Source organism: Protomyctophum parallelum (genome assembly GCF_964188405.1).
Source record: "Protomyctophum parallelum genome assembly, chromosome: 12".
In the NCBI taxonomy this organism is placed as follows: domain Eukaryota; kingdom Metazoa; phylum Chordata; class Actinopteri; order Myctophiformes; family Myctophidae; genus Protomyctophum; species Protomyctophum parallelum.
Genome location: NC_139712.1, coordinates 43,141,274 through 43,162,400, shown reverse-complemented (window position 1 = coordinate 43,162,400; position 21,127 = coordinate 43,141,274). Strand labels below are relative to the sequence as shown.

Genomic DNA, 21,127 nt, shown 5'->3' with positions numbered 1-21,127 from the left:
TAGATAGATAGATAGATAGATAGATAGATAGATAGATAGATAGATAGATAGATAGATAGATAGATAGATAGATAGATAGATATTCTGACCTGAGATCAGATTATAAAAATGTCTTCTACATCCTGACAGTTTTCTGAAAAAGCTATGTTTCTATATGTCAGTCGTTCTTCTATAAATAAATAAAATAGCAGACCTACAAGCTCGTAGCGCGCCACTGCTATGAGCTTGTAGATCTGCTATTTTTCAAAATGGGGCTGGGGCCCACGGGTTGAGAAGCACTGCAGTAGATAGACCTAACATGGAGAACATTATTAATCTGCTAATGTAATACAAATAACATAACATAGTTTAACAGGTTAAATCATACTCATTTCTGATGTTGCATTGAACTGTGGCTTACAAAGTGTGTATTGATTATAGTTTAGAGTTGCTGAGTCACTGACCCCCTACACACACACACACACACACACACACACACACACACACACACACACACACACACACGCACACTGCATTGTCAATCTCTTAGCACCAACCATGGTTACTGTGGTTAAACTTGTCAACACTGTGGGGGGAGAGAGAGGGACAAAGACAGATTTTGTGATTAGTCACTGATTAAAGTCTGGTGTGTAGGCCTAACTAATATTCATTACACACTGAGTGAGAGAGAAGGTCGAACAAGAAAGACACAGAAAGAGGGAGAGCCTATAAAGACTGCATTTGGTCCGGTAAGTCTATTCTATTTAATTACACTCTATTCATAATAAGAATGATTTATAAGAATAATCAGGCCTATTTGATCCTGTGGGGAAAATTGAGTTTCCGGCTTCACCTAGCTTATTGCTGTCCAAGTGGTCGGAGGAATAGCGTTGGGACGCACCCACAGCAATAATGCAATTTAACTTTAAATTTCTACGTCACAAATAAATGGAGGACGTTTCCGCACTGATGAAGGCTGGATAGCCGAAACTTCGTCTACCATTTATTTGTGTGTGGAAAAAATAAAAAAATAAGTTAAATGTCACTCTTGCTGTGAGCGACCCAATGCCTCTCTTCCTATATATGACCACTTGGGCAGCAATCAGCTGGGTGAAGCTGGAAACTGAATGTTGATTTTAGCGGGGAATGCACATGCAATGAAATCCATAAGTCGTCCTTTCTTGGTTACAAGAAAAGGTATTCCATGCCAAAGTAGTCAGACTTGAGCAAAGTGGGGGAATAACCTCCGTATAGCCTGCCACCCGTATTCTGGTCAATTGTAAATCTTTGCAGACATTTTCAGATCTACAAGCTTGCGTTGCGATGCGTTGTGAGCGTGTGTAGATCAGCTATTTTCAACTAAAACATTTAGTGTAGAGCATAAACCGAGCCCTGAGGGACTCCAGTCAACCATTTACAGGGTTTAAGTGATTCTAAGTGACGCCTCCACATAAGTATGTGCATTGCGTGCGTGTGCAAATTAACTGCCAGATATTTAGTGGAGGAAACGAGTTGGAGCAGTGGTTGTTTGCCCGCAGTTTAAAACCTATACATCCTGTATGAGCTGTACAAAACAGGTTCTATGTTCCCCACATAACTAAGAAAAGGTTCTATGTTCCCCACATAACTAAGAAAAGGTTCTATGTTCCCCACTCAACCATGGACCATGGAAGCGGTCATTGTCATTCCTCAGTCCGTCCCCCCAAAAGTCTCTAATGCACCCCTGAATATAGCTCTGGTCCATAGCCTTCTACTGCTTCTACGATTCTGCCCTGCGCAGTAAAGGCTATGGAACTTTCCGTTTTAAATCTCAAATCGAAATCAGACCAGCCTCTCCTCTTTAGTGTAAATAAAAAGAACGTTTTAGCTACTCACCAAAACAAAGGCGGGTTGTGTCATTAGCTAAAGAGGAGAGGCTGGTCTGCGGCGGAAGTTGATAGTAACATAGCTCTAATGCAAAATTAGAGCTATGGATCAGAGCTACCCTGAATAGTAAATTACTCTTCCCCCCTCACCCCTCTCTCGCTAGATTACTGCTATGGAGTCACAGCCTCCAGATGAGGTTGCCGAGGTGGAGGATGTGTCCAGCTTCCCCCCAGCAGAGAGCTCTGATCCTGGGTTGAAAGGCCGACCTGCAGGCACGGACCTCCAGCCCGGGGTGATGCTGGGGACCACACATGTCCCAGAACAGCCAGGGGAGCTGGGGACCACACGTGTCCCAGAACAGCCAGGGGAGCTGGGGACCACACGTGTCCCAGAACAGAGGCTTGTTGGCGCTGGGCAGGAGAGACGGGAGGACGAGACTCCTGGAGGGGTGCAGGTGGAGAAGGACGGAGGACTCGGTGACACCTCCGCTAAACACGCACCTTTGAGTAACCTCGCCACAGGTAGGCCTACTACTAATATAATGCTGTTATATTATGTCAATCGTATATATTACAAGTTGTTTTTCCAAAGAGTTCAATATTTGCCCCCCCCCTCATGAGATGTTATGGGTGTAGAATAGAGATGTCCCGATACTGTATCGGTATCGGGAAAAGTATCGGATCGGCCCTTATTTGTCATATCGGTATCGGTGAATATGCCAGTCTAACCACAGATCCGACACAGGGGCAAGGGGTTGACACTATGGCAGGTAAATACAATGTTGGGGCATGTGGGGTTTGCTTTGGAGTTGCCCAAACTGCAAGTGCATATGTGAGTGAGGAGTCTGCTATAAACACAACACAAAATATATAGCTAGATAGCTATAAACACAACATGAAATCACGACACTGGTATCGGTATTCTGTATCGGTATCGGCTAACACAGAAATTGAGGTATCTGGATCGGATCGGAAGTGAAAAAAGTGTATCGGGACATCCCTAGTGTAGAAGTATACATTATTCTTACCTGGTTAAATAAAGCTGAAAGGAATTCTGTGACGCGTCCGCTCCAATCAACAGAGAGAACAGGCAGGGGCCATCGACGAATTGGAGGCCAGAACCCAAGAACGACCAATCAAGTTGCGTCTCCGGTTGCTGGTCCATCCCCCAGCGCCAGCACCACTGTGAGTAACGATTCCCAAACGAGCCAATTAAAAACCTGCTGTGACTAAATACTGCATTAGAAGGATCCCTGGCTAATAAGACAAATATAATGAGTCAAATATGCCTTAAAACATTATAGGCCTATACTTGCCCTCTATAACTAAAATGATTACAAAATAAAAACGTCAATATTTTATTTCTTTCATAAATAGAGAATCTTTCACTCAATAGGGACTGCTCCCTTTTCCAAATATTTGTCATATTAGCCAGGGATCCTTTTTCACAATTTGCACGGCAGTATACAGTTAAAAAGGCAACTCCAAAATGCCTCAGGGGGCTTGTTGCCATTGTGGTCCTTTGTGTGCAATTCATTAATAATTGCTTATATGATTTTGCAATCTTAACCTCACAAAAATAATGCCTTAACCCAGGGGTCAGCAACCTTTTGGTGATGTGGAGTGCCATGTGTTTTTTTTTTGTCAGTTACTATAGTTACTTTGTGGATTTATAATAATATTACAAAATACTATACTAACCATTCCACCCCTGTTTAAACTAAAGGGATTTGAAAATAGCAGAGCTACAAGTTGACAATCTGTCGCATCGCAATGCATTGTGAGCTTGTAGATCTGCTATTTTCAAAAGCTTTGTATTATGATGAAAAATGGGACATTATGCATAATGAGTAGCCTACTTTATACTTTCGTTACTATAAGTGCATTTGATACTCCGGACAGAGTACTGTATTGATACTTTTACTTGAGTAAAAGTATCAATGCATTGTACATGAGTGCCATGATTTTTGTATATTTTCCAGTTTTCCATGTGTTTATGAGGTGACATTACTTCTTTAGACCCCTTGGTGTGGTTGTTATGTGCGATGATGTCTTCCCTTTGTATTTAGGGTTTCTTCCTGGAGGCTGAAACCTTCACAGTTAAACGTGTCATATCAAACTAAGTATGCAGCTAAGTATGCACCCCATAAAGAAATCACGGCACTCCATCTTTGAGTAAAAAAACAAAAAAAATGCCGGCGCACCGCAGGTGTCGGGCCAGAGGAGTGTGCAGCTGCTGTCTAACGAGGCGAGGGTGGCGATGGCGAGGCAGGGCAGAGTGCGGAAGGAGGAGCGACGCGCCTCCCTGGACGCGAGGCACGCGTACCTGCTGGGAAAGCTGGCACAGGGCAGCGCTCTGACCCCGGGGGAGGGAAAGCTGGCGCAGGGCAGCGCTCTGACCCCGGGGGAGGGAAAGCTGGCGCAGGGCAGTGCTCTGACCCTGGGGGAGGCGGAGGCCCGCGACGCCCTGCTCTCCGACGACAAGGTATACCTGTGTATATACGCACGCATTGTTCATCCACGGAAACAGTGGTTCTTAATCCATTTATAGGCCTGAAACGTCGAAATTAAAAAAAATGTCTTCGAAATCCTGAGAGTTTTCTGAAAAACCTTATGTTTCTGTATCGGTGGTGCTCAATATTTCATGGCAAGGACCCCAAAAATTATATGTAAAAAATTAGATCTCCATATATGGAGCTGACCTGTCCTGACATTCCATATATTGATCTGACCTCATCACACCCTGTACCCTCAAGACACGCTCCATATATGGCCAGTATACAGAATTCATTCCATATGTTGATCTGAACCCCCCCCTGCATGCCAAAGCGCCATGCAGCGCTCGCCCAGCAGTCTGCCGTCAGCCAGGCGGATGCGTGCACGCTTCTCGCCCTCAGGGCGTCTTATACTGGTTATTATTCTCTTATCCAGAGCAACCTTATATAATTAGCACGGTAAGCGCATACATCGAATGCAGAGAGACGGTGTATATTTCATATACCAGTATATGCACGATGCGTATAGTGCCTTCAGTAAATTAGGATCGCAGGTAAACCTTACAGTATAGCCTCAGTCCTTAGTTTAAACCATATACTATACTGTGTCAATATACTATCAAAAATGAAGCTCATACAATGCTGGATGAAGGCCCGGACTCCTGACCTATCCACACTTTTCCTGGGCTGTGTGTGCTCCAGTTCCTGTTGATTTCATTGGATATCATTGGTCATCTGACCAGTTTCATTGGCTTTCATTGGATCAAATCGACAGGAACTGGAGCACACACAGCCCAGGAAAAGTGTGGATAGGTCATGAAATTACTGTGATTGTGTTTTCCAGTTCAGTCTCATTGATGACTTCTTTGCTGCCAACGGATCTAGGAAGCTCATGTTTTTCTACCAGGGGACCTCTCAGGTACTATTGCGTTATTTCCGAGTCCAGAGTATACCGGTAAATGCATTCATGCAAGCCATTATGTGAAGTCCATGCAAATATACAAAACAGGTCTCCATATTATCAAAGATTGTATAAGAACATTCTTGTTATTAACAGATGCCTGTTTTATAATTATTAATGTTGCATGCATTTGCATGAATGGGTGTTTATGTCACATGCACTGTACACACATCAATCACACCACACGACAGATTCTGCATTATGTGTTTGACTGACATTAAAATTTACTTTTATGTGCGTATATAGGGTCTGGACGTTGGCTCCACCACCTCTCCACACAGGAGACTATTCCTGACGACTGGATCTTCAGAGGTGAGAGAACGACCTCTCATAACAGCTGGTTCTCCAAATGGGGTCCGACGACAACCCACGCCAAGCCAATGATTGTATAGTTAGGAAACAATTAGACCAGGGGTGCCCACAAGGTAGATTGTGATCTACCAGTAATCACAAAGGCTGTGCAGGTAGTAGGGTATTAAGCAACTAGTCGACTAGTAAATACACTAGTCGACCTTGTTGGTACTAGTTGACTAGTTTTTTTTTTTTAGGCCTCAAGATCAGGTAGTAACCAATGTACACAGTTTTTAAATGTACAAATATTTATTTCGAAAAAAGCAAAAACATAATAGGTAGTTAAACAACTAGTCGACTAGTAAACTAGGCAACTGGTAAAAATGACTAGAGGTTAATGCCCTAGCAGCAGGTAGAACACATGACAGGCCCCTAAACATTGTTTAAATTTGCCACTTGAATTAAGGTGACTTGATTGCAGGGCCTGTCAGCTCAAAGTTTGTTTTCAACAGTGTTGCTGTGCATTTATAAACATCAGTAGCATGATATTTCCCCATTCCACGTGTTTGTCTTAAAACGCTATAGCGCTGCTCTTTTCAGCAATCAATATTTTGTGTTGGCGGGTAGATCTTTTGAGCTGGGTCATTTTGAAAGTAGTTCTTAAGTTAAAATAGTGTGGGCAACCTTGAATTTAGACCCCAAATTGAATTTAGACCTTGAATTTAGACCCCCCCCCTATACTATTGTATGCAACCTATGCATCCTAATAGTGAATATGAGCATTCATTGTTTAAACCAGACCATAGCCTATATGTGGTGGTAATTTAACACGCCTGCAGAGCGTTAGTGCTAATGCTGTGAACCTCTTCTGTTACCATTCACTGTTGTCTCTCCACCTGGAGTCTGATCCCTTTAACTCTATGGTCTAATAATGATTACACCTTAGAGACCATTAGACTAATCGCTGTTTGTTCACTGCTGTGTTCTGTTGGTATGGGAGACAGAGACAGAGAATGGGCGTGTGCGTGCGTGCGTGCGTGCGTGCGTGCGTGTGTGTACGTGTGTGTGTGCGTGCGCGTGCGCGCATGTGAGAGAGAGAGAGGGTCAGAGTGTGTGTGTGGGGCTGCTTTTTTTTTTTTTTTTACAGGTATCCAATGGGCACATACCTACCGTTAAGCTGAACTAATGAAACTAAACTCATACATTGTGGTTGTGTGTGTCAGACTGTCACTAAACTATAATCTCCCTCCATATTTATCAGCCGTTGCTGGGGAGGTGTCTGTTCTTTCTGAGGACAACTGACAAGGCCATAACTACAGCTAACATACACCAGGTCAGTGAAACGGCTTCGACGTTATCAGTCGTGTTCACATGTTTAGCGATGCTTTGCCAATACGCTGGGCTTCTCCAGCTACATGGACCAAATGTACAGGGTACACGTACAGGGTCTGTAACTCAGAGAGTGGCCTAATGGAAATTAAATTAAATTGAAAAGTTTGAGAATGACAATGAACTAAACAGGACAGATCACCAGTATGTTTTTTTTTATATAAACCTTACACTTACAGCACCCAGTTCTCTCTGACCAGTGTTGGGCATCGTTACTTTCTAAAGTAACGTCGTTAGGTTACTGGATTACTGCCCATAAAAAGAATCCCTTACCGTTACAGATTACCATTTTAGAAAAGTAACAAGTTAGGTTATTTTCCGTTATTTTCCGTTACCCGACAATTAAAACCCATTTTTTAATGCTTGCGCAAGTTGGTTACATTGTATTAGGCTAGTGCCTACCGTCATTGCGCCGCATTATCACGGCCCGGTTAAAAACGAGAATGATACACACCATGAACTGACCATAGACAATATATCCCCTTTACAGCTCTCTCTTTATTAACGAATATAAGTCGCCACAATCGCCAGCCTATACACGTAGGACTGGACAGAAAGAGCTAGTGCAGAGAGTACAGACAATACCATAAGGCTGTTGCGCTGCGCTCTGACGCCCTCTCCACGCCGCACCGTGGCGCATGAACAACAATAACAACAACTCCACGTGTACCCACGACGACCCACGTATGAATTAGATAGTTTATAAGAAATGGCACGGCGGCCATCCTTGCAGGCAGTGACAGTAACATAATGAGAATCCTGTAGGCTGTGTAACCTGTTCATTTTCAACAGCCTGTTGATGATGAATGATACTATGAAACTTAACAATTCATTTACTAGTACTACTACTCACCTAATGACGCCGCCACGGAGGATATTCCATGTTTAACGTAATTCCAAAGTGTTTAGCCTACATTGTTTAAGTCATAGACGCATGCGGTTTTTATGAACGTTGGCTAAAAGCATGTTGTTTTTATTATTCCACTACCACCCGGCACCACTACCACTGTCATGTGGTAGCTGGAAACAACCGAAACAACTTCCTCTTCCTCTTCAAAATAAAAGCTGCATGTAACAATACTTTTATTTCTTAAGTGAACTACAGGATGTAGTAGACGCAGGCTGTGTAGTACATGGTATAGTGGGCTTGGAAGGATAAATCACACAGAAGGCAGGAGAAATAAACTTGCGGGGCTTTATTATTTTTAAATCTTGCCAACAGAATGAACAGGGACACATTATAATAACGGGATTACTTTTTTGGAAAAGTAACTAAGTAACTAACTACTATATTGCAAAACTAACTAGTAAGTTTATTCCGTTACCAATAAAAGTAGTCCGTTACATAACGTCGTTATTAATAGCGCCGTTACACCCAACACTGTCTCTGACACACACACGTGCGCACGCACGCACACACACACACACACACACATAATTATGAGGTTTCCACCCGACAGAGACAACGTATTAGTCTCTAAGCTGTGTGACCTCCCCCCCGTGCATACAGGAGGTGACCTTTGGGATGCTGGACTGTTGCGATGGGAGCGTGCTGCACAGTGTGGAGACTCTGCTGTCTGAGGTCATGCTACCTGCTCTGAGAGGTCAACAGGTGAGGTCATGCTACCTGCTCTGAGAGCTCAACAGGTGAGGTTGTGTGACCTGCTCTAAAGCTCAACAGGTGAGGTCATGTTACCTGCTCTAAAGCTCAACAGGTGAGGTCATGTGACCTGCTCTGAGAGCTCAACAGGTGAGGTCATGTGACCTGCTCTGAGAGCTCAACAGGTGAGGTCATGTGACCTGCTCTAAAGCTCAACAGGTGAGGTCATGTTACCTGCTCTAAAGCTCAACAGGTGAGGTCATGTGACCTGCTCTGAGAGCTCAACAGGTGAGGTCATGTTACCTGCTCTAAAGCTCAACAGGTGAGGTCATGTGACCTGCTCTGAGAGCTCAACAGGTGAGGTCATGTGACCTGCTCTGAGAGCTCAACAGGTGAGGTCATGTGACCTGCTCTAAAGCTCAACAGGTGAGGTCGTGTTACCTGCTCTAAAGCTCAACAGGTGAGGTCATGTTACCTGCTCTAAAGCTCAACAGGTGAGGTCATGTGACCTGCTCTGAGAGCTCAACAGGTGAGGTCATGTGACCTGCTCTAAAGCTCTACAGGTGAGGTCGTGTTACCTGCTCTAAAGCTCAACAGGTGAGGTCATGTGACCTGCTCTAAAGCTCAACAGGTGAGGTCATGCTACCTGCTCTAAAGCTCAACAGGTGAGGTCGTGTTACCTGCCCTAAAGCTCAACAGGTGAGGTCGTGTTACCTGCTCTAAAGCTCAACAGGTGAGGTCGTGTTACCTGCTCTAAAGCTCAACAGGTGAGGTCGTGTTACCTGCTCTAAAGCTCAACAGGTGAGGTTGTGTTACCTGCTCTAAAGCTCAACAGGTGAGGTTGTGTTACTTGCTCTAAAGCTCAACAGGTGAGGTCATGTTACCTGCTCTCAGAGCTCAACAGGTGAGGTCATGTTACCTGCTCTAAAGTTCAACAGGTGAGGTCATGTTACCTGCTCTAAAGCTCTACAGATGAGGTCATGTTACCTGCTCTGAGAGCTCAACAGGTGAGGTCATGTTACCTGCTCTGAGAGGTCAACAGGTGAGGTCATGTTACCTGCTCTAAAGCTCAACAGGTGAGGTCATGTGACTCATCTCCCTTTCCACTTCTTCTTGACAAGGTTCCGATTTGAAATCGGCTCCTGTTATCAACAAAGTTTTCTTTCTTAACTCTTCTAAACAATAAGCAACATAAGCTGAGTTATTAACTTGTTAATAATCAATTCTCTCTCTCTCTCTCTCTCTCTCTCTCTCTCTCTGCCTGTAGAACTGGGGTGTGCTGAAGGACGGCGTGTGCAGTGCAGACGTCCAGGTGTTGCTGTCCTCCATGGACAGCCTCGTCAGCAGCCTGTCTTCAGTCCGAGCGAGCGTGGAGTCCAAGCTCCGCCTACAGCTGCCCCCGGGGGAGGAGGAGCTTGTTGCAACCGTCACGCACCTGCGCAGCCCCGCCCACTACAGATCTGCAGGTATGGACGAATCCACGGGGCAGTGCCCTGTAAGCTAATCAGTAAGTCCCTCCCCCAACCCAATAGGCAGTCCAATAGGCACGTTAGCAACGATTACTAAGAGAGAAGACATATTCTCACCCATTGAGATGCATGTTAAATGCATTAAATGCATCACCGGGGGGGGGGGTTGCAACTGAATGGCTGAAAAATTAAGAGTTTACATAGTACACAGCACATGCATAAACTTACCTTAATGATTATATTTGGTATCAGTAATTTATTTATGATGTATTTTCTCTATAATTATGGTTATTGTATAGCGTTGAGAACCCCGGATCTACAGTATACTTTGACTCAAGTAAAGGGGTTGAGTACATCAGTGGATAAGTGGACCCCAGGGGTCCCCATGGCTAAATGATAATTAGGAACCAAATGAACCCTTATGGGTTTGTATAACAAATGGAACCTGACGGGTCTATTTGGTTCCATTTGTATACACTCAGAGTTAAACTATAACCTTGATTTTACAAGATAAATGTGGGTCCCAGAGATGGAAATGCCATCAAATAGTTAATAGACTAATGCATGTCAAACCGGGGGTGCTTGAAATTAAACTGTTTGAGAATCACTGCTAGAGCCGTACAAATCCTCTCTTGTACCTGGCATATGGTTTCTAACCCATTCTGACCTGAGATCAGATTCATACGAGGTTTCCGCCGGACACACACTGGTCTGATGAACCCATTCTGACCTGAGATCAGATTCTAAAAAATGTCAGTCGCTCTTTGATTTAAAAAAAATAGCAGACCTACAAGCTCGTATCGCGCCACCGAGTGGCGCGATACGAGCTTGTAGATCTGCTATTTTTAAATAGCTAAAGCATAACATGATGCCGACACCAAAATGGGTGCCCGGTCAGAATGGGCTAATGGGGGTCCGCAGCCCGCAGGTTAATGAGTTGTCAATTTGGGGGACCCCCAAATTGACATGAAAAAGTTTGGGAACCACTGGAGTACATTGCCCACCGCTGGCGTGCGCTGGGCCGCTGGCCACGGGTGGCGTCATCGTGACAGCCCTATATACCACCTACCTGTTGACAACCCGTCTCTGTCCTCTCAGCCAATAACAGTGCACTGGTCGAGTCTCTGGAGGGCGTGGTCTCGGCGTGGGCCAATCAGATCAGACAGGTGCTGACGGAGAGTCAGCAGATGAGGAAGGAGCCCGACGACGCGGGTCCTTCAGCTGAGCTGGAGCACTGGAAGCAGCGCATGGTCATGTTCAACAGGTATAGAGCCTGGCTATAGCACCGGTACATAGACACTGCAGTCCTGGGACGAGCCTGTAGGAGTCGCTATTGTGCAGTGGCAAAGTCAAGATCACCCGCTTCCCTGCCCCTCCCTCAAACTGGGACGGTCGTGTTGGTATAGATCTGACCCGTTGTTCCCATAGTTGGGCCGCGAGGGTCCTATACCTTGAGGGGGTTCCATGTGGGTGCCCGACAGAATGAGTTGACAAAACATCGACAACAGTTTAACCACAACGATCTGCAAGCTCACGATGTGGAGATACAAACTCCACCTCTGTTACACACTGTTACTCAACTATGTGACATTCTGCCAACTATTGTCACTTAACGTGTGTGTGTGTGTGTGTGTGTGTGTGTGTGTGTGTGTGTGTGTGTGTGTGTGTGTGTGTGTGTGTGTGTGTGTGTGTGTGTGTGTGTGTGTGTGTGTGTGTGCGCGCGCGCGCATGTGCGCGGCCTCAGTCTGTTGGAGGAGATCAAGGGTCCTCATGTGAAGAAGGTTCTGGGAGTTCTACAGGTGGCCAAGTCCAGAGTTCTGCATACCTGGAGACATCTGGTCCGTCTGTCTGTCTGTCTGTCTGTCTGTCTGATTGATGCATTCATCCATCCATCCATCCATCCATACATACATCCATCCATCGATGCATGCATTCATTCATTCATTTATGCATTCATTTATGCATTCATTCATTCATTCATTCATTCATTCATTCATTCATGCATTAATTCATTCATCCATCCATTTATCCATTCATTCATTCATTCATTCATTCATCCATTCATTCATTCATCCATCCATCCATTCATCCATCCATCCATCCATCCATCCATTCATTCATCCATTCATTCGTTGGTAGGACGGGGACATCACGGTGGTTGCTAACGAGGCTAAAGACAACGTCAGATATCTCTACACCCTGGACAAGTTCTTTGGGAAGATGGCGAACTGCACTCCGGTACGTCTGCTCCTCTCTGTCTGTTACCATGGCAACACGTGACCAGGTGACCACCCAAAGTCTGCTCTCTCTCTGTCTGTTACCATGGCAACACGTGACCAGGTGACCACCCAAAGTCTGCTCTCTCTGTCTGTTACCATGGCAACACGTGACCAGGTGACCACCCAAAGTCTGCTCTCTCTCTGTCTGTTACCATGGCAACACGTGACCAGGTGACCACCCAAAGTCTGCTCTCTCTGTCTGTTACCATGGCAACACGTGACCAGGTGACCACCCAAAGTCTGCTCTCTCTGTCTGTTACCATGGCAACACGTGACCAGGTGACCACCCAAAGTCTGCTCACTCTGTCTGTTACCATGGCAACACGTGACCAGGTGACCACCCAAAGTCTGCTCTCTCTGTCTGTTACCATGGCAACACGTGACCAGGTGACCACCCAGAGTGACGTAATTTTGTAGTTATCACTACTCAGTCACACTAGACTGGGACTGACCTATGCTTTCTATGGCATATAGGCAGCTATATGCGCAGCTAGGCGCAGCTGCAGGACATGAGACTAATTAATTAGAGCGAGAGAGGAGTGTGTGCGCCCGTACGTGTCTGCGTCAATTTAACAAGGGTGCAGACGATCAGAAATCAGCAGAAAGTGAGTGACGTTTGCTCTATATACTGTATGCCGAATTGAAGTGGACTTTTCTATTCTCTCCCTGGAAATAAAACGTCTGGGTTTTCCGAGGCTATACAGTCACACTAACATGTGTTTGTTTGTTTGTTTCCCTCTTCACCCCCCCCCCCCCCCCCCCCCTGTCACGGTGGCAAAAATGTACTGAACCCATGTGCAGAGGTACGACCAGCAAAGCAGAGTGTAATCCAAGCATTTATTGAATAATCCAGAGAAAAGGCAAACTTATACAAATAGCAAATACTGGCAGAAACTAAGTAGTCCAAAAATGCAAAAACAAAGAGGTACAATTAAATTTCCAGAAGCTTGGAAGCATATAGTCCAGGAACGAGGAACAAGGCAAGAGCTCCCACATACAACAACGTGACGTGAATGTATACGATCCGACAAGGTGTGTGTGTGTGTGTGTGTGTGTGTGTGCAATGAGTCCAGTCTTATAGGTGGTGGGTTGATTGCAGTAGTGTTCACAGGTTTTTTTTTTTTTTGTTTGTCATGTTTATTTCGAATATGCCAATAAACAGAACAATTCCTTGCAATTCACAATGAAAAATAATTTAAATAACAAAGTTAACAGAAAAAATAGCAAGAAGAAATAAAAGGAAAATACAATAAATAAATCTAAGCATATCCGAAAAGGAGTGAGAAGAAGTAAAAACTTATAAACTCCCACCCCTCTTTAACTGAAATTACTTTTCAGTTACACATACATCTGTATTATACGTAATCCAAAGATTGTCTATTTTAATATATAGACAATTTAATACCCATATAACAAAACATTCTACATAAATATAATATAATATATAATAAACATAAATATAATATATTTTGAGTACTCAGTAGTACTTACTTTGTAATGGGCTGGGCTGATGACGAGAGTGGAACCAGGTGTGTAACTGGGACTGAAGTGTGGAATGGTATGAGGGAGTGGCCGAAGTGGAAATACAGACAGGGGGAGACTCAATTAAACCATGACACCCCCCCCCCCCTCTCTCTCTCTCCCTCTGTGTCTCTCTCTCTCAGTGGTCCGTGTTGCAGCACGTGTGCGGCGTGCTGGACAGCGTCGGTCTCGTCCACAGCGTGTCTCGGTACTACCGCAGCTCCGAGAGGATGACCTCGCTCTTCCTGAAGGTGACCAATCAGATGGTCGCCATCTGCAAGGGCTACCTGAGAGAGGGCGTGGCCAAGGTGTGGGACCGTAGCAGGTATAGAGGCACGCGTGCACTCGCACATGCGCGCGCACACACACACACACACACACATACTAAAACGCAAGCGCACAAGCATGCACATTGTTTGTTCAGTTACAGGGGTCTCTCCAGCAGCGCCTCTCTATAGTAAACAGAAAATACATGTTCAGGTCGGGATACAAATTACGTCCAATCACACCTCACTTCCCATTTCACTCGGTTATCCTGTATATCCTATTATGTAAGTTCTCTCCGATACAGGATGAAATTGGTTCCTCACCCAATAAGAAAAAAAAAAAAAGAATATAAAAGTGTGTGTATATGGTATACAGATTGATTGATAGATAGATAGATATCAGTTACTGTACACCTCGTGTGTGTGTGTGTGTGTGTGTGTGTGTGTGTGTGTGTGTGTGTGTGTGTGTGTGTGTGTGTGTGTGTGTGTGTGTGTGTGCGTGCGTGTGTGCGTGTGTGTGTGCGTGTGCGTGTGTGTGCATGTGCGTGTGTGTGTGTGCGCATGCGTTATAAGGCCGGTGTTGATCCAGCGCATCTCAGAGTGTGTTCAGCTGAACGTGGAGTATCAGCAGAGTTTCCAGAACATCAAACAGAAACTCAGGCAGAATCCCAACGAGCCACAGCTTGACTTCAGGTAACGAGGCTCAGCTTGACTTCAGGTATACACGTCTTAATGACACACCATATATGGGCAGTGGTATACCACCCAGTGGTCCGTGAGGGGGTTCCAGGTGGTCCCCAGCTATTAATGATGGCGAGGTGGTAACCAAATGGACCCTTATATAGATCTTTAAACCCATTTAGACCCGAGATAAAAACATTCACTTTGAAAGAATATATATTCAAAGATTTGCGCCACATTTTTAAGATTTTTCTAAAATAGCAGACCTGTACAAGCTCATAGCGCGCCACTCGGTGGCGAGCTTGTAGATCTGCTATTTTTCAATAGCTAAATTATAACAATGTTTAAAACACCAAAAGGGGTTCCCAACCAAAATGGGTTAACACTTGAGCGCGTAAAATGAACCCTACTGGGTCCATTTGCTTTCATTTCACGCTCTCAAGAGTAAACATTATTGTTTAATATATGCATACTTAACTTTACAAGAAGTCTACACATTTAGAGAGCATGTGGAAGAAGTTGTGTTTTGACCAACCGTTTGCCTGTTGTATCTCCTATGGTACCAGCATCAATACTCCATGGAATTGTGGACAAAATGTTGGGTCTCTGCGATTGCTAAATGTCATCACATGGTGGTCCGTGCGGGTGCAGTAGCCTAATTAGTTTAGACAGTTTTTGGTTTAGACTAGTCATTGGTTAGACCAGTCATTAGTCCTACAACTACAACCTATCTCAAACCCTCACCCTAAACCTAACCTCCCACTAGCACACCTAAACCAAACTAACTATGCACCCCGTCCGTGGGTGGCTTAAATGCAGAATGAATAACGGGCCTTGATATGAAAAGGGTTGAAAACCACTGATACAAGGCGTTACAGTGCGTGGCAGCCATTTTCTGGTGCCACAATTCAAAAGCCCGTTTGAGTTTCCCATAGAGACTTCCGAAAATATTTATGATTATTTTAAGCCTGGGGAACCAATTCATCCAGGCTGATGGTGAATCTTGACCCTAAAACATTTTATTCTGTGTAAAAAAACAATATTGATAACCGCAAAACAAGGTTATTTATTAAGTGTGTGTGTGTGTGTGTGTGTGTGTGTGTGTGTGTGTGTGTGTGTGTGTGTGTGTGTGTGTGTGTGTGTGTGTGTGTGTGTGTGTGTGTGTGTGTGTGTGTGTGTGTGTGTGTGTGCGCGCGACAGTGAGAACTACATCTTCGGGAAGTTTGACTCCTTCTGCAGAAGACTGGAGAAGATATCCAGCATGGCTTCTGTTCTGGAGAACCTGGCATCCCTGCAGCGCATGAAGGTCAGCCCCCCCCCCCCCCCCCCCAGTGCTCTGAAACAAAGATTATTAATTTATAAAGATGGTCCAACTTCATTGGAGCCACTAGAGGCGCAATGGGCTACAAATCTACAAACTACAAATACAAATGACTACAAATGCTCTCCAGTTTTAGTAGAAGTCAACAAATCTTCACCATTGGCGACATTCAATGCATCTCGATTTCACACTGAGTCCGTTTGATTCAAGCTGTTCCCGAATACGATTGCCTGGTCCCCGCTGCATGGCCATGATTCACATGGCATTGATTCTTCTGCACCCGAGTACACTTCATTCAGCTGCATTCAATGCTTTCACATTGCATCGATCCGTACCCGAGTACACTTCATTCAGCTGCATTCAATGCTTTCACATTGCATCGATCCGTACCCGAGTACACTTCATTCAGCTGCATTCAATGCTTTCACATTGCATCGATCCGTACCCGACTACACTTCATTCAGCTGTATTCAATGCTTTCACATTGCATCGATCTGTATCCGAGTACACCTCATTCAACTGTATTCAATGCTTTCACATTGCATCGATCTGTATCCGAGTACACCTCATTCAACTGTATTCAATGCTTTCACATTGCATCGATCCGTATCCGACTACACTTCATTCAGCTGTATTCGATGCTTTCACATTGCATCGATCCGTACCCGAGTACACCTCATTCAACTGTATTCAATGCTTTCACATTGCATCGATCCGTACCCGACTACACTTCATTCAGCTGTATTCAATGCTTTCACATTGCATCGATCTGTATCCGAGTACACTTCATTCAACTGTATTCAATGCTTTCACATTGCATCGATCTGTATCCGAGTACACTTCATTCAGCTGTATTCAATGCTTTCACATTGCATCGATCTGTATCCGAGTACACTTCATTCAACTGTATTCAATGCTTTCACATTGCATCGATCCGTATCCGACTACACTTCATTCAGCTGTATTCGATGCTTTCACATTGCATCGATCCGTATCCGACTACACTTCATTCAGCTGTATTCGATGCTTTCACATTGCATCGATCCGTACCCGAGTACACTTCATTCAGCTGTATTCAATGCTTTCACATTGCATCGATCCGTATCCGACTACACTTCATTCAGCTGCATTCAATGCTTTCACATTGCATCGATCCGTATCCGACTACACTTCATTCAACTGTATTCAATGCTTTCACATTGCATCGATCCGTACCCGACTACACTTCATTCAACTGTATTCAATGCTTTCACATTGCATCGATCCGTACCCGAGTACACTTCATTCAACTGTACTCAATGCTTTCACATTCCATCGATCCGTACCCGAGTACACTTCATTCAGCTGTATTCGATGCTTTCACATTGCATCGATCCGTATCCGAGTACACTTAAAATCGGTCCCCAGACTATACCTCCCAATGCACTCCCGGGAACGGGTTGGTTGATCCGCTACGGGGAGCGGCGCGCAGCATTCACACTAACCACAACATCTGACATGTTTAGATTCACACTATCGTCCCGACTCCCGCGTGCAGCACACCGGACCATAGTGTGAATCTGCCCTTTAGTACCTGTTACAAAGGAACGAAGTGTCGCTCCGACGTCACAACCGTGGTGTCAGAGGTGATGTCACCTCTGACACCACGACATTATAAATATAAGGCCTAGCAGGTTTACCTGCAGTAGAATTAAGCTTGGAACTTTAGTTTGACTTTGACTATTGAAGCCACCTGCCTTAAGAGCTCCCATTTCTATCCCTTGCTACTAAACTAAGGTGGGACTCCCAGACCACATCTCGGGCTCTTGATTTAGAGCCTCGGTTACAGTACCCATTCTGGGCGGGAACCCCTGTTGGTGTTAGCATTATGTAATGCTTTAGCTATTGAAGAATAGCAGATCTACAAGCTCGTAGTGCGGCACCGAGTGCCGCGCTACGAGCTTGAATCGTGAAAATTGACTTGAAAGTGTTTGAGAACGACTGACAGAGAAAAACATAGCTTTTTCAAGAAAACAGTCAGGATTTAGAAGACATTTGCAGAATCGTTCCCAGGTCAAAATTAAATCAAGCTAGCTCCATTAGAATACGTGAAAGGATGGAAGATTCAATGGAAACATGTTGTTGCATTCAACTGGATCATAATTTGCTTGTGATGTGAATGTGAGGTGGAGGGTGTGGAGAAGATCTACGCTCGCTACCAGAACATCGTCTCCGCCACACAGTCCAAGACCTATGACATCCTGGACCACCGCAAGCTGGAGGTCAGTCAGTGGTGGAAAGTACATTTACTTAACTACTGTACATACTGTACATTTTTGAGGTATTTGTACTTTACTTGAGTATTTTCAACTGCTTTTACTTTTACTTCCTACATTTCAGATCAAAATATTGTACTCCACTACACTGATTTGAAAACTTTTGTTATAGTTACTTTGTATATTTTGATTATTATTACAAAACATAAACTAAACCTATATACATTTTGTCCATTTGAAAATAGACGATCTACAAGCTCACAATGTGTTGCGATGCGACGCATTGCAAGCTTGTAGATCTGCTATATATATATTTTTTATCTTACGATTTTGCAACCCATTTCTTCACCCAGTGTCAATTATCTAATCATGTAATCCTGGGCGCTGCACTTCCTCTGCCAACCTGGAGAGGGCAGCGGACTGACCTCATACTTCCTTCTATGCATGAGGAGTCCAAGCTGCTTCTTTTCACCTGACAGGGGGGGAGTTTCCCCGGCCGGACGTAGCGCGTGGAAGGAACACGTTATTCTGACGAGTTCCTTTCCCCTCCATCAGGCGTCCCGGCTGGCCAGGGGGAGGTAGTTTAGAGACCAGGATTACTGCACGTTACTCCACACAGAAAGGCCCTTTTCACGAGTTCATCCTCAAGAAGGCGCAGCAGCGACTGTACTTTCTGAGGCGCCTTAAAAATTTGGCTTAAGTACAAAAGGACTAGTGAACTTTTATCGCTGTATAATTGAAAGTGTCTTAACTGGCTGTATCACAGTGTGGTATGGTAACACGACCGCTCAGGACTGCAACAGGTTGCAGAGGACCGTTAAAACAGCAGCTAAAATCATCGGCAGCACAGAATTACCCAGTCTCCATAACATCTACACCACTCGTTCTATGAAAAAAGCCCACAGCATCATGGAAGACACCAGCCATCCCGCAAATACCCTGTTCAAACTACTCCCTTCCAAAAAGTAACAGTTTCTACCACCAGGCAGTCAGGCTGCTGAACAGCTGACCTTGAACTGTATTGCACTGTTTTGTCACTTCACTCGCACTTTTTTTCTGTTTTTTTTTGTCTTTTTCTTGCACTATAGATGTTTGTTTATGTCCTGTATATGTAAGACTGAGAATGCTCTGAGCAAAATAAAATTCATTGTATTTATACTCTGTATCTATACACATGACAAATAAACCTGAACCTGAACCTTTCGCCAACCCCGCCTCGGGTATGGGCACTGATGACGTGGAGGAGAGAGCATGCCCCCAGCGCCCCCAGGGGGAATCGAACCCAGGACCTTCTAGCTGTGAGGCGACAGCACTAGTACCGACTGTGCCCCCTTAGATCTGCTATTTTTGGACACTATGCTATATTAGCTGGGATTAACTGGACTGGACCATCTGTGGGGGTCCGCGGACCCCACTATGATATACAGTACATTTATCATTTACCATTTATCTACGGTTGGATGTTATCTAATGTGTTTATCTCTCTCTCTCTCTCTCTCTGTGTGTGTGTGTGTGTGTGTGTGTGTGTGTGTGTGTGTGTGTGTGTGTGTGTGTGTGTGTGTGTGTGTGTGTGTGTGTTGCAGTTTGACAGTGACTATGCAGACTTCCAGGTTCAGATCCAGAGCGTTCTTCAGTCAGTTCAGAGCCTGCTGGACTTCAACCTCCAACATCTCTGTTTCTCTGTTAGTTAATATTACTGTTGTTCTTCAACCTCCAACATCTCCAACATCTCTGTTTCTCTGTTAGTTCATATCACTAGTGTTGTTCTACAACCTCCAACATCTCTGTTTCTCTGTTAGTTCATATCACTAGTGTTGTTCTTCAACCTCCAACATCTCTGTTTCTCTGTTAGTTCACATCACTGTTTTTATACAACCTCCAACATCTCTGTTTCTCTGTTAGTTCACATCACTGTTTTTATACAACCTCCAACATCTCTGTTTCTCTGTTAGTTCACATCACTGTTGTTCTACAACCTCCAACATCTCTGTTTCTCTGTTGGTTCACATCACTGTTGTTCTACAACCTCCAACATCTCTGTTTCTCTGTTAGTTCACATCACTGTTGTTCTACAACCTCCAACATCTCTGTTTCTCTGTTGGTTCACATCACTGTTGTTCTACAACCTCCAACATCTCTGTTTCTCTGTTAGTTCACATCACTTCTATTCTACAACCTCCAACATCTCTGTTTCTCTGTTAGTTCACATCACTGTTGTTCTACAACCTCTGTAGCAATTATGCCTGATTAATTATGATATTTATAACCACTAAGAATGAATTGATAATGGTTACAAATACACAACGTCTTCTGGTGTGGCCAGGCAAGATTAATACTTAGTTCTTTGATCATTTGCAGTGTCGCTTGCTTATATCAAACATTAGTACAGTAACACAATCATATAACCATTGATTTCCAATCAATTCTGTTTATTATATCGAGACTGATACAAATGAATTTACTTTAAAACAACAGGTCGTGTATAACTTGGTATTGAAAGAGGAGAGAGAGATATACAGAATCACAGATGTCATGGACTCGTTCTCTTTGGCCAAAACCACATTAAATCAAAGCACACAGACCTTTAGACGTGGTGTGGTAATGAGTTTAGCAATATGGTGCGTCTCTGGTTCTCCTCTGCTTGGCTCAAATCTTCTGGCGGCCAGGGCCTAACTTCAGCGGCAGAGCTATTACTTCACCGGACGTGGGCAACTTCGCTGGCAAAAGCCTTTTGATGTTTACTTCGCCGGGCGTG

General features: G+C 44.4%; 1 protein-coding gene across 1 annotated transcript in view; it reads left to right on the top strand.

Moving 5' to 3' along the window:
- Positions 1-2,017: 2,017 nt before the first annotated feature.
- dnah5l (dynein, axonemal, heavy chain 5 like) overlaps positions 2,018-21,127 on the top strand; it is a gene marked incomplete at both ends in the record, with an annotated part of 158,706 nt that continues 139,596 nt past the window's right edge. Inside the window, 16 exons of the mRNA XM_083777797.1 lie at positions 2,018-2,366; positions 2,926-3,029; positions 4,054-4,329; positions 5,184-5,258; positions 5,547-5,612; positions 6,853-6,924; positions 8,491-8,592; positions 9,848-10,046; positions 11,148-11,313; positions 11,794-11,887; positions 12,189-12,287; positions 14,008-14,174; positions 14,689-14,808; positions 15,997-16,102; positions 18,283-18,378; positions 19,956-20,054. Coding sequence (XP_083633923.1) covers positions 2,018-2,366; positions 2,926-3,029; positions 4,054-4,329; positions 5,184-5,258; positions 5,547-5,612; positions 6,853-6,924; positions 8,491-8,592; positions 9,848-10,046; positions 11,148-11,313; positions 11,794-11,887; positions 12,189-12,287; positions 14,008-14,174; positions 14,689-14,808; positions 15,997-16,102; positions 18,283-18,378; positions 19,956-20,054 — 2,190 coding nt within the window. The remainder of the gene's footprint in view (positions 2,367-2,925; positions 3,030-4,053; positions 4,330-5,183; positions 5,259-5,546; positions 5,613-6,852; positions 6,925-8,490; positions 8,593-9,847; positions 10,047-11,147; positions 11,314-11,793; positions 11,888-12,188; positions 12,288-14,007; positions 14,175-14,688; positions 14,809-15,996; positions 16,103-18,282; positions 18,379-19,955; positions 20,055-21,127) is intronic.